Source organism: Fulmarus glacialis, unplaced genomic scaffold (assembly GCF_000690835.1).
Source record: "Fulmarus glacialis isolate BGI_N327 unplaced genomic scaffold, ASM69083v1 scaffold27315, whole genome shotgun sequence".
In the NCBI taxonomy this organism is placed as follows: domain Eukaryota; kingdom Metazoa; phylum Chordata; class Aves; order Procellariiformes; family Procellariidae; genus Fulmarus; species Fulmarus glacialis.
The window spans coordinates 48,207-60,996 of NW_009215356.1; the positions used below are offsets into that span (position 1 = coordinate 48,207).

The 12,790-nt window shown below is 35.3% G+C and overlaps 1 protein-coding gene across 1 annotated transcript in view; it reads left to right on the forward strand.

Moving 5' to 3' along the window:
- Positions 1-3,084, forward strand: part of LOC104070542 (chromosome unknown open reading frame, human C3orf67) — a gene marked incomplete at both ends in the record, with an annotated part of 38,844 nt that extends 35,760 nt beyond the window's left edge. Inside the window, one exon of the mRNA XM_009578914.1 lies at positions 3,023-3,084. Within this exon, the coding sequence (XP_009577209.1) occupies positions 3,023-3,084 (62 nt within the window). The remainder of the gene's footprint in view (positions 1-3,022) is intronic.
- Between the last annotated feature and the right edge of the window lie 9,706 nt (positions 3,085-12,790).

A 12,790-nucleotide genomic window follows, 5' to 3' on the forward strand; every position in this document is an offset into this window, starting at 1 on the left:
TATCATTTGAGTTGAGTCAAGAGAACTTGCAAATGATCGATCCTTCCAAAACCAGATGTACAAACTGCAGAAAAGTTTGTATATATCTGTAGCCATCTTCCAGCTGCACAGGCAAATGGTTTTAGAAACGCAGTATATAGAAAAGAAATAGAAATAATCCTCATATTGTAGTTTAAGAAATTAAGGACAGCTTGAAATTCTTGTCATAATTACACTTTCATGCTTACATGTGTTTCCAGGTTGTATCTTTCTGATTATTTAAATCAGGGGTATCTATTGCTTTCTCTTATGTTCTTCAAAGATAAGTAAGGAGTATTTTTATTCCAAATTTTATTCATTTTGTACAACATTTTTGTCCCTTAGTGGAATCTATGGCAACAGCACCACCAGAAGGCAGCTTTTTGTGTATCTTTCATTTCGAAATACCTATGATGATTTGCAAGGCAGGGCAGCATATAATCATGTTAGATAGTGAACTTATGTTTCAAAGTAATATTTTATATATAAAACACATTATTAGTGAGTTTATTTTTTCCATCACTTGCCATTGTTAGTCTGATTTCCAGATTCATTGAAAACTCTCATGTTACTGACTCTAATGAAACTCAGAAACTGTTCTGAATGCAAAGGCACATAGATCAATCATATTGCTAAGCTGCAGTTAGATCAGATGTCCTTAAACAACTATAAAACAGATATGCTAAAACTGTATTTTATAACCTGTGATAGTTTACCAAGAACTGAATATATGCTGTCAAATGTAGGTTGTTTAGCAGCTGCTGTAAACTATGACAGCCAAAAAGGAATAAAATAGCTTTGAATATTATACATTAACCAGCATATCTATCAGTTATAAATATGAAAAACTTATACTTTAAAATGGATTTACTTCAAAGGAGAATTGTAAACCCTTGTAAAATGTGTGTGGGGCACAGTTCCATATCAATAATATGTGTATGTGGAACTAAATATTTTAAAAGACTTTATGTGACTGTGTCTCACCTGAATGTTTTCTTAAATCTTAAAGTCTATGAAATTCCATGTTAGCTTGCAACAGTATGAAAGACACAGTTCTATATATTGCAGAGTATAATGTGAAGTTCATACCCACACATATACGTGTTATCCAAGAAGAGTTGCAAAGCTTACAAAATATTTCTGCTTAAATGCCTTCCTTTGTTCTAGGGATCCAGTAAGACCTTCCTGCCCTGTCAGGGAATTGGCCCATTCTTGGATAACTGTTTCCACAATTCAGACACCACTTGAGATATAACACAAACATTCTGGAGCAAGATCATATATAAGAGAATTCAGGATATTTTCTTGCATATGGTTCCTGATTCTCAGTCAGAAATGCAAAGGAGAAGGAAGATTCTCCTAGATTGCTCATTGATATATCCTAGAAGCTTGTAGTGGTATAACGCTCCATTAGCAGACTCCAACATATGCTCACCACTAAGACCTGTCTTTCAAGTAAGGAGTACTCACAGAGAAGAAAGATTACTTGTTTCCCAAGCAACTTCCCAAATATAAATTCAGTCACATGGGCCTTGATCTGCAAAATATCTGAAAGGGTACTCCCAGGTTCATACCTAATTTGTGGAAGGTCTTCTGGCCTCCTTTGTAATGATTCAGAAAAGAAAGCCACTTAACGCAAAAATGGTCTGGCAGAACTGAAGTCTGACAGACAAGAGGAGTGATATTTAAACCCAGAATTATTCCAACAGAGAGCTCAGTCTGACAACCCCTGGAGGGATCTGTTCACATCAAGTCAAATTGCAAAACTGAGGCAGATGATTCTTTACTATGAAATGAGACTAAAAATTATTTAGACAGATATTCTGGTTCATAGACTGACTAATTCACTTTCTATCTCATCCTCAGTCTTCCACTAGCCATCATTTGGGAATTGCACTATCCACCACCTGGCACTGACTAATATTTGGCAGTAATTAGGATGTCATTCATCCTGAACATATATTTTACAACATCCCTCCCTTCTTCCTGAAACCATGAGAACATACCCATTTTTATATTCATCTTTGTAAAAAAGCAATTGCTTTCGTATTGCTTAGTATTTATTTTTAGCATTTCATGTACTAAATTGTACAAGTATTGTTAATATATGCTTGTATTTTCACTTCTTTTGCATTTGCTTCAATGATTTTTTTAGAACAGCTTTTGAGGTGTGTGATAATGGCAAGGGGGGGTCTCTTCTGGAAGCATTACACATATACTGAGAGAAAATATTTTTCTGAATTTTAAAATTCTTGAATTTTTATACCGGTTTATGAATATTGATCTTTCTTGCAAATAACTGGTTTTAATGCCATAAACCAAATGTGATTTAAAACCTTTGGGGCACATTCTTGCAATGGGTAGGTAAGATTTGAAGACTGTGGAAAACGATCATATTTTGTGTGAATATTCATACAGTCCACCGTTAGCTATTCATGAACAGCTTAATCCAGGTTTCCAATTAGCAGTGCCATAAAGAAGCATATATGCTTCAACAAACTTCATTTGGGACTGCTAAGATTGCTGTTAATGGTGCTTCGTGCCTCTGATGAGAGAGGAACCATGTCTCCCAGCCCTATTAGCTCTGGCTCAGTGTTGTCTAGTCTTAAGAATGGTTGGTTCTGCACAGATTCAACTAAGAATCCCTGCACCATGCTTCCTATACACATACAGTCCAGACTTTTCTATCAGCCAAGACTTTGCCACCCTTCCCTCTCTGTTTCCTGACTGTCCCCACACAGGCAGTAGAGAAATGACCATGTGGTTGACTCCTTAATTCATATGTATTTCCACCCAGATAAGAATCATCTGTTAAGTTGTACTTTTGCACAGTTAGGATCTGAATATCCCTTTTAAATTTCACAGATAAGAAAAAAGACTGTAAAATTCTAATACCAGAAGCTGCAAATGTGTATGCTTATAAAAGATCTCTTACATACTTCTAAACATTCTGAAAGAATATTTGGAAAGTTATTTTCTCACTATTATTTTTTGTTTTCCATAGCCCGTCAGTCAGGAGCATCACTATCAGAAAGAAATGAGCCCACTTTCTCATTCCAACCCACGGTAAGATTCCATTTGTAGCCTAGGCAGTAAGGATTCAGTTAGAGTGTTCTGAATATTAAATGTGACACTTTTTGATTTAATCTTAAATCTCTTTTCAATTGCAACCTCCTCTCAGAGGACTTTACTATTGCTCGGTTTAGTCATTGTCTGCAGTATGTCTGTGTTGTCCTGAACTGAACTGAATTCTGCATATTTTGGATGTACCACGGCGTATTTAAACTAACTGACGTAGGCCTTGCTCCTACACCTGCTTTGATGCGTGATTCAGCAAATCTTCCTCATCTGACATACATACACCTATTTCTTTCTCCTTCTCTTCCTCTATGCTTTGAAGGCTTAGAACTAGAATTCTGTATGTGACTGTAGGTGTCAGGGAATCTATTTGTTACAAAAGATTTTAATGTTACTTATTTAGACAGGACTTTTCAATAGATAGTCCAGTCAGGAAAGGGTGTTACAACGCTGTGGGATAGTTCAAAGGGACCCTGTCTACAACATATTTTGGCTGTCAAGTTTTTACCTTGATCTGTTTTGTTTGGAATCAGCAACAAAATCCCTGTGACTTTAATATAAGGTGAGATGGGGATTTGAAGACAAGGGGAGGGGGTGGCTAGGGAGAAATAATCAAATTAAGACAATCAAAATTAATTGTCCAGTTTCAGAACTGCCTTGTATACCTGTGAAACCCCAACATCACTTTGTTGATTTTTTTAACAAGAGGCATACTTATTTTAAAAAGTAGTCCTGTTTCATTTTCACTTGGTGTGATTAATGTGGATTTTGCTTGTCCAAGTTTTAACTGGACAATGGGAGGGATAGGAAGAGAGGACGTTTCAAATACAACTTCTTGATCTTTTATCAACAGTCTGAAATGTTTTATGATAGTGCACTGCCAGTCAGTTGGGCAGGATAATATGCATTTCTTCTCACACAGATGTTTTTAGTCACTTGTCTCACTTGGCATCCACATTTTTATTATCTTCTTGTTAGATGTGTCAGTTATTGCAACATGCAGCCATATGTTTCCTAGTGCACGCAACATATTACTGGAGTTAAAGTATAATCCTGGATTTCTGTTCCCTTTCACATGTAAATCAAAGTGCTCATGTTGGTCTAGAAAACCTCTCTGCCTTGGGTGCTGGTAATCAGAGGAACTCTCTCTGTCCTTGTGAATTGTTACAATGGCTGAAGTGGACGGAGACACTTGACTAGAGTCTACAGGGTAAGATACCTTGTGACTGACACTTCGTTAAGGACTCTTTATTCCAGAATCAGTTTCATAATTCTGATGGCATTAGAATTGCCTATATTTTAGTGCAAGCTACATTGTTTGTCGTCTTTTTGCCCATACATTGGTTGAGTCAGGTTTTATTAAGCTATTTTTATGCATGTGCTAAAGCAATTTGGTACTCGGTACATTTTATATACTGAAAAACAGAATAAACACCATTATCTGTAAAAATAAAGCGTTTCATCGTATCAAGTTAATATGATCAACAATGAAAACTTATATTTCCATATAATAAAATTTAAAACAAAATAGTATAAATTACGACTTAATTCTTATGCTATTTTAATCCAGTACACACAGTAGACTTAAATTTCTCTAGAAATCATTTTCAAGAAATGCAGGCAAAGTATTCGTAAAATACCTGACTTGCAAGTGCCTCATAAATTCAGTAGCCCTTGTGAACTGCCAGAAAAGCATTATTGGGCTGTAAATACAGAAGATGACAAAGTTATGAGGTCAGTTTGCATCATGATATAAAAACTGGAGATGATGTGACTTGAATACTATTATTCACATCATTACCTTTCATTTATGATGGAAAACTCTGTAATGTTTTTCACAGAGGGTGTGTACCTAAATGAGAGGGAGATAAAATTAATGGTAATTCTATAACTTAGTTCCTAAACTGTTTTTAAAGCCAATTTTAACAAGTAGTATGTGAGCAACTGGAAAATGTCTAAATCTTTGTAAGCCTACTGTAGCTATGTAGGGGAACACACAGACTATTTGAAAAATTTATATATCTTATGTAGATAGGTGGGTATAAATGCCATGGCATGAAGACAGTTACGTGATGCGCTTACTAAAACAACAAATAGTTTGTTGTAAAGAGTGATAAAGAATTCGACAGGTCTCAAGTAACTTTAGAAAGTGTAGTAGTGATATTTTCTGAGAAATGAAAAGAGAGCAATGTGGAAGCTATTGTCCAGTAAATGTAGCTTCTGTCCATAATAAGATAAAAGAACAAGCCAGGAAAGAAAGCACCTGTGAAGATAATGGAAATGCAGTCAATAAAAAGACCCAGCTAGACTTATTTTCCATTGGTTCCACTGGGTAAAGGTCATAAGTCTGCCATGAATATTGCTACTGCAATACAAATCACCTCCACATCATGCTGCTTTGCAAGGTATAGAACCAGTTAATGAAAAGAGACAGGCTGACTGCAGAGGCTACAGAGCTAGATGAGCAAGATGATGTGCAGTGTTTCAAGCCGTGGCTATGCACTTCCCACTGACTGATGTGCTGTATGGTTCCAGCTAAACTTCAGAATTGCTCTTTTCTCTGCAAATAGGAAGCTGTAACTATCTATGTTACTTCTCCCGCCAGTGCAGGGGCTGGAAATTGCTATGTACCCTGCGCCTACTTAGTAAGCATTTGTCCTCCAAAATATTTGTGTGTTACAGAAGGTTTGGAAGTTTCATTAAAGGAAATGCTGAAAGAAAGTAAATATTCTAGAGGAATTTCAGCCATACTGAACTGCAAAATGTGGAGTTGCTCTCTGAAAAAGATCACTTGAGCCTAATTTTGTGAATAGATTTTCTGAACTTCTACAGATGCTCTCCAGAAAATTTACTTCTGATTTTTCCATCTTTGAGAGAGGCTTTTTAGAAGTTGAAACCTGTCTTTATAAACATTGCCTCACCAGATCCTCTGTTGGCATCCTACTCAACTCTTCCCAAGCTACCAAATAAGATTTGTTCCTCTGAAGTTCAAACAGCTGTTCCCCAGAAACCACACTAAAGTAGGACACAAATATTTCATCATTTCACTGGGTATCCTTTCACAAGAAGTATATTTTACTTAAGCAATTTCATATAAAATGTACGCAGCCAAATTTCCAGTTAGGTTTTACCCAGACATTTAACTCTACGTGTTAAGAAAAATGTATTCCCATCATGAATAGTGGGCACAGAGATTTGATGATAGTAAATGCCTGATTTGGACTATAGCCGAGAATATAAGATCAGCACAGGCATCATTTTGTGAGAAAGTTTATTATCAGTGGTCTCAAACCAAAGAATGAGTGATCAAGCTGTTTCATTCACAAATTAAAGTAATTGTTAAACTGAAGTTTAATTTGTTGTCCCTATTAGTGGCTGGCGGGTTTCATATGTTAACAGCTCTAAGGTCAACAAACTACTCCATGTATGTGGGGCTGACAGCTTTTCCAAAGGTGGTTGGAACCTGCAAAAGTTAATTAGTGTATCAGTCAATGAAAGTGATTTTTTTGAAGTGTTGTCTGTGGCTCTGCTGTAGTCTTGGTCAGGGTTACCTGCAGGGAATTACCAGGAGTAAACAGAACTGTACTCTCTTGTAAGCTCCACCTTTATCTCCTCTGCGCTGCTGGAAGTTCAGGCTTGCCTGGCTGGTATGTGAAAGCGTGTATGCATCAGTGTGTAGTGTACCCTACCCATTCAGCCCTATGTGTTGGAATTCGCCCCACCTGATGGATGATCGTGACCCAATGTGGGGACAGGAGGGGAGTCTTCAGCCTCCTTGCTGATAGTGAGAGTCCATCTGTAGCTGCATGATGTATATTGTCAGCCCCGAAATTCCAGCAAGAATCTGAAGAAGCAATGAGATGTCATTTTATCAGGTTCCCATCTACCCTTTCCAGTGTCTTATTCTTCTCCGTGACCTTCTAACCTGCATCCATGGAGATTATTATCTCCATAGTTTTTGCTTTGAAAAGTGAGTGTTACAGTTGCTCTGCAGTGGCAGGATTCAGGACCATCTTCAAGCCATCCAGTAGCTAACTTGTAAAATAAGCTAGATTTATCTGCTCTGTACATGCAAGTCAGTTGCTTCTTCAATGGGATTTTTTGTGTTTAAATCGGATTCCCTGGTTTTTTTGTGAATAAAAAAGAAACCTCTTAAAACTAAGGAGCATATGAGGTCCCTAAAATTTTAAGGAAAACCAATGATATTTTGAAGTGTTTCCTAAAATTGCTAAATGGAAATACGATGCAATTCAAGCCAGCATTTTGTCTAGATTTATGTTTTATCTATGAAAAGTGTCACCACTGTACTGTGGTTTAAATCCTTTGTAGCTTTGCCACTTGTGGATGTGATACAAAGTTCCTTGTATCTTTAACTGGCTGATAAGGGCCTGCAGTCTTTGACAAATGATTAATAGTCACTGACCTCACTTCACATGGACTTGGTATGGGCTGACTAAAGCAACCTGTCTTGCCATTGTAACCTACATGTGTTACATTAGACTGATCAGGATATCATCATTCTTCTCTTCTCTAGAATCCAAAAAAAAAAAAACCCAAAACTTTCTTCCCTTTTTTGGTAAAGGTATCTCTCCAATTATGATAAATGTTATTTTAAGATTTGAGATTTATCATCACAAGAGAAATGTTTCATTGACTTGCAAATTAACGTGTTTGAGGAGGACAATAACTATAAACTTTTCAGAACAAGTTGTAGGTGTTACTTTAAGCTGAAAAAAGCAGAACCCATATCCTTAATTACTACTTTATCAAACAATGTGATTTTCTTTTTTTTTGTAATGATATGCATGCATAATAGCTCAGATAATTAATCATGAAATGGATAAACATGTTTCTTTAACTAAATACATGTTGACTACTTTTCAAACTTGATTACTAGTAAAATTCTGGTAAATTAGTTAAATATAATGAACACCTCTTTCTATGCATAGCTCTGACCACTCTGTATTGATTTTAGGAAATAAATTATTTCTTTCCCTTTCTTTAAAAGTTTCTGCTACAGATACCTTTTCTTAGAACCTATTCTTGCCATAAATGTTGCTGTTATCATGGCAGTTGAAATTTTCATAATATATCAATGATTCCAGCACAAAAACACATCCACTGCAAACTCTCAAGTATAAAAGTATGTTCAGCTTTGAGACTACCATTCAAGTACTCTCATCTGTCCCAGATGAAAACTAAACATTCCAATAGCTGATACATGTGTTATTATACCATTGAGAGATTCAGTAAGATTAAACTCACCTACAAAATGGTGCAGTAAAAGAAGAATTGTAGTTATAACATTTATTTGCACTACACCAGAAATTCTCCAACATGCATGCTGTGAAATTCAGACATAAAAGGTCTTTGTCTCCTGTATTTCCAAGAGGCTTAAATAGCAGAATAACTTAAAGTTAAGAAGCAAATTTAAAGATTGAGTTTTGCAAACAAAGAAGCATATTTATTTTTATGATTCATTGCAAGATCAAAGTCATACAACTCTATTACTTCTGCAGAACAGACAATATTACACTATGAAGTATTATAAAATTACACAACAGTTGTCAAAATAAGTGAACAAGAACAATGTATCACAAAACGTACTTTGGTTTTTCATTGTATTGTTCAGTTACTTTACTCATCCACAAAATAGAGTAATTTGCAATAGGTCTGCCAGTCGTTAATCTGAATTAGCAAAGTTCTGCTGCATTTGTCAGGCTATAATATGCATGAAAAAGAACACGACAAATTAAGCAAATGGCACAAGAAACATCTAATTAAAAAGGTTAAATTTTTTAATCATGACGGTAAAAAGCTTAGCTGCAGAAAGGTTGTTGAGAACCAAGTGGCTAACACATAAAAGCTTGTAAAAATAATCCAAAAATGGCTTTCTCTTGTATGGAAATCTGAGAACATGAAAACGTTGCAGCATATACACTAAGGGTTTGAATATAAAACATGGCAAATGTTTCCAAACATGCTGTTGCATTTATGTTAATATAGGGTAGTTTATCTCTTTTTTTTTTTGTAGCTTCAGGACTTACTGGGAATATTTTTTATTGGTTCCACCCTTTTTCTGAGTATTCCTGGGCCATTCAAACAGTTGTCTGACCGTGCTTGTATGTGGAAATGGAGAATAGGCAGTAAAAGGTTTTACGTGCCTCTAAGATCTCTTAGATTGAAGGGAAGAGAGGGGTGTTATCTTGTAACAAGTCCAGGATTCCCAGTTCCGAGTGTTGCAATCTCTCCGTCAGTACTCAGTTGAACTGTTGCTATGGCCCTTTGCCAGCGTCTCTTCTTCCAGAGCATCCCCAGTGTTTATGGGTGACAAGACACTTGAGTTCAGCCACAAGCCAGCATCTAAGGTCTGCGTCCAACTTCTGACAACTCTTAGAGCCTTGGGATTTTAGGGTAGTTCCCAGGGCAGGCAAGCTTCCAGATAGATTTGTACCAGTTGTATTGTTCCCTTTTCTGGAGAGAAAAAGCTTACTACCACTAACCAGCCCCCATCTATGGAAATATTTAAAGCTTATTTAAATACAGACAAATCAGGCTCTTTGACTGACATCCCATATGCATACAATATTTTCTTACAGAGCAAAAAACTGTCTGGGTTTCCAAGGGCACAAATGCCCACACCTCCCTTCCCTGCTATTCCAGTATCATTTGTGCAAGAGTGTTGGCTTTGATTCCTTTATGTTATTCTACATTTGTTGTTGACAAAACTTGATGTTTTTTAAGAATTAAACTGAGGTAGCATACTTCTCACTTTGTAGTCATGATTAAGTTTCCAGCTTCATGCTGTACCATTCATTGCATTAATATACTAAAAAGTCAGAGTTTTCTTGCATCCTTTTTTTTTTTTTTTTGCTTTTCTGAAGAAGAAAGGTAGTTTTCACAGACTGGGAACATTCAACAGCATCATCTTTAACAAGTTTGATAGTATTAAAGTTAGTGTTCTGTCGAGTCATGTCTCCATTGATTTTTTTTAAAAGCCCTCTGGCTCCATGTCATCCATTAAAAGTTAAATGGGATGCAGTCTACATCCAGGATGCATAGAACAGTAAGATGCTGTTGGTGGCTGGCTGTGGAGAAAAGGGATTACTGTAATTGCAACAAGACGCATTAGGTACTAGATTCAGGTGTTTCCTGAACTGGTGGAATATTAAAATATAATTTTTTAAATGAATGGTTTATCTAATTGTTAAAAATATGTAAAAAAGGGAGCACACCCTACCTAATGGACACTTTATTAAATGTGGAAATCCATTTGATTCACTGATCAATGACTATCTGATGTAGTTATTAGAATTTACTTGCTTAAGATTAGATTAATATGAAGGAATTTTAACACACCTTTGCAAATTCATTACTTTCAATTTTTACAGCTGATCTTCTGATAAATTTCTGATAAATGAATCAAAACTAGCAAAGAAGAAAGGGCTAGTATTTTACTTAAATTAGATCATAAAATGCTGGTTTTCTCTACTAGTGTCATTTATATTGCTAGTGAATATCGAGACTATAATCTAGCCAGCAAGCTAACATGGTGATGAACTAGAAGTTTAGTCTTTAAGTAAATTCCAATGTTACTGTCATTTAACAGAAGCTATGATAGAAGTTTAGTTTCATGTATTTAACGTCAAAACAATGACCAAATAGCACAATATATTAATTACTAAGTTGTTAAACCTCCAAACTCAGGTCATTCATATTTTTAGACTGATGTTGATGACTCTGTATGTTTTTAATAACCTGCACAAATTTATCACTTGAACTTTGATAATGAAAGAAAAATGGGATAGCATTAACAGGTCAAACTTTCAGCTAATACCAGTCAGTGTGATTATACTGTACGCACTTGAAATAGCACCTTACTGTCTAAATATCTTGTTTAATAAGTAGAATTCACATCCCCTTTGTTATCCTTGAATCTAATCTAGCACCCATAAGCCAGTTCATTTGCAGATTTAAGACTTTAAGAGCAGATTCAAGTCTCCCATGCACAGTTGCACTTTTACTTTTTATGATCTCTTTTTTAGTTACTAATTCATTGAAAATTAAATTATTTAGTTTTTAAGGAGGTCTCTCTGCCTCCATTAGAAGTATGGTGTTTGGCAGGCTGGACTTGCTGAAGTGGTTTGGAGGAAGGAAAAAGGCATTCTGTAAATATGCTTGTGATTTTCTAAATCTTAGTGCTAGCAAAAAAAGAAAGTTCCAGTAAGGCATATAGTAAATGAAGATATTATGTATTAGGGATGGAATGAATCTGTCACTTTGATGGATTGTGAGGCAAAGAACAGATTAACAGATTACTCATAGTCAGAATGCAGCTCACTGAAAAATGTGCAGGAAATGATAAGTCTTGGTTTGTGCTGATTTAATGATATTTTGAAGCTACAATAACACTCCAGGAGAATAATACAATGTAGCTCATGGCTTGCAGTTTTTTAATCATCAACGTATTGCCAGATTGCCCTTAAATACTTAGGATATTTCTTTTTAAAATAGAGCTTCCGATTCATGCAAAGTCATATCGACATGTATATTTATGTTATTTTTCAAGATTTTTATTAAAATGTGCATTCAAAAATCCTTGATTTGTATGTATAAGTATACTCTATATTCTTTTGATAGTATATCATCATCTTCTGTATACTCACTCAGTTTTCCATTATAAAGATACTGTTTTTCCCACCTGGAGCTGAGTAGCACTGAACAGTTATTGATGTATAAATTAATATTGAATGTTTCTTGGTTTATGGCATATTTATGTAAGAACTTTAAGAACGTTCAAAAAATGAAATTGTTTGAAGCATTTAAGGTACAATAATGGACAATTTAAGGCTAAGAGTACTTTGTAATTACTACAGACATATATAGCGGCAGGACCTGAAATTTGATTTCAACACTTTTTTCAAATACGATTGCATTTTGAACATAACATGAACACATCTTACTGTTAATAGCCTTCATAAGTCCTTGCTTCACTACTGAAACTATTATTAAAGTGTTTATTTCTATGGAAATGCTTCCATTAAAAAAACCCTCCCCTTATGCATACATCATTAATATATTACAAAGCAGAACCCAAATAGGTATGTGTGTATGTAATCTGATTTAAGTTAATGAAGTTATATGTATGCGTGAAGTTCACCAGATATGTAAATATTTGAAAATTCAGATCTGCTAATCTAGAGGAGCCTAATAAGTAATACATGCTCCAAAAAAGATGTAGCAGGGAATATGTGAGGGGTGTTACAAGGCTAGGTGACTTTTTATTGATTTATCTAAGAATTGAATTAGTCTGTAACAACCTTTCTTAAATAGATATAATTAAAAATCCAAACAAGTGAGAAAAATAGGTCTTCATCTTAGCTGAATTGAATATTTAGGCTATACTAAACCATACTTTCTATATGAGCTGACACTTTGCATTCAGTGGATCACAGTAAGGTATTATTTATTCACTTTGAGCATTTGCAGCAGAATTTGCTTCATGTGGTATTAAATATTACTAATACAACAGAGGTATGTGCTGAGATTTTAGTTGATTGTTGCGTAAGATGTCAAGAATTGGTTCTTTATTCCTGAAAAATATTTTTATACTCTGGATTCATACATTGGCATTCTCTGGCCCTCAGAGAATGGGGGGGGATAATTTGAGTTATCTAATAATAATATTAGATAA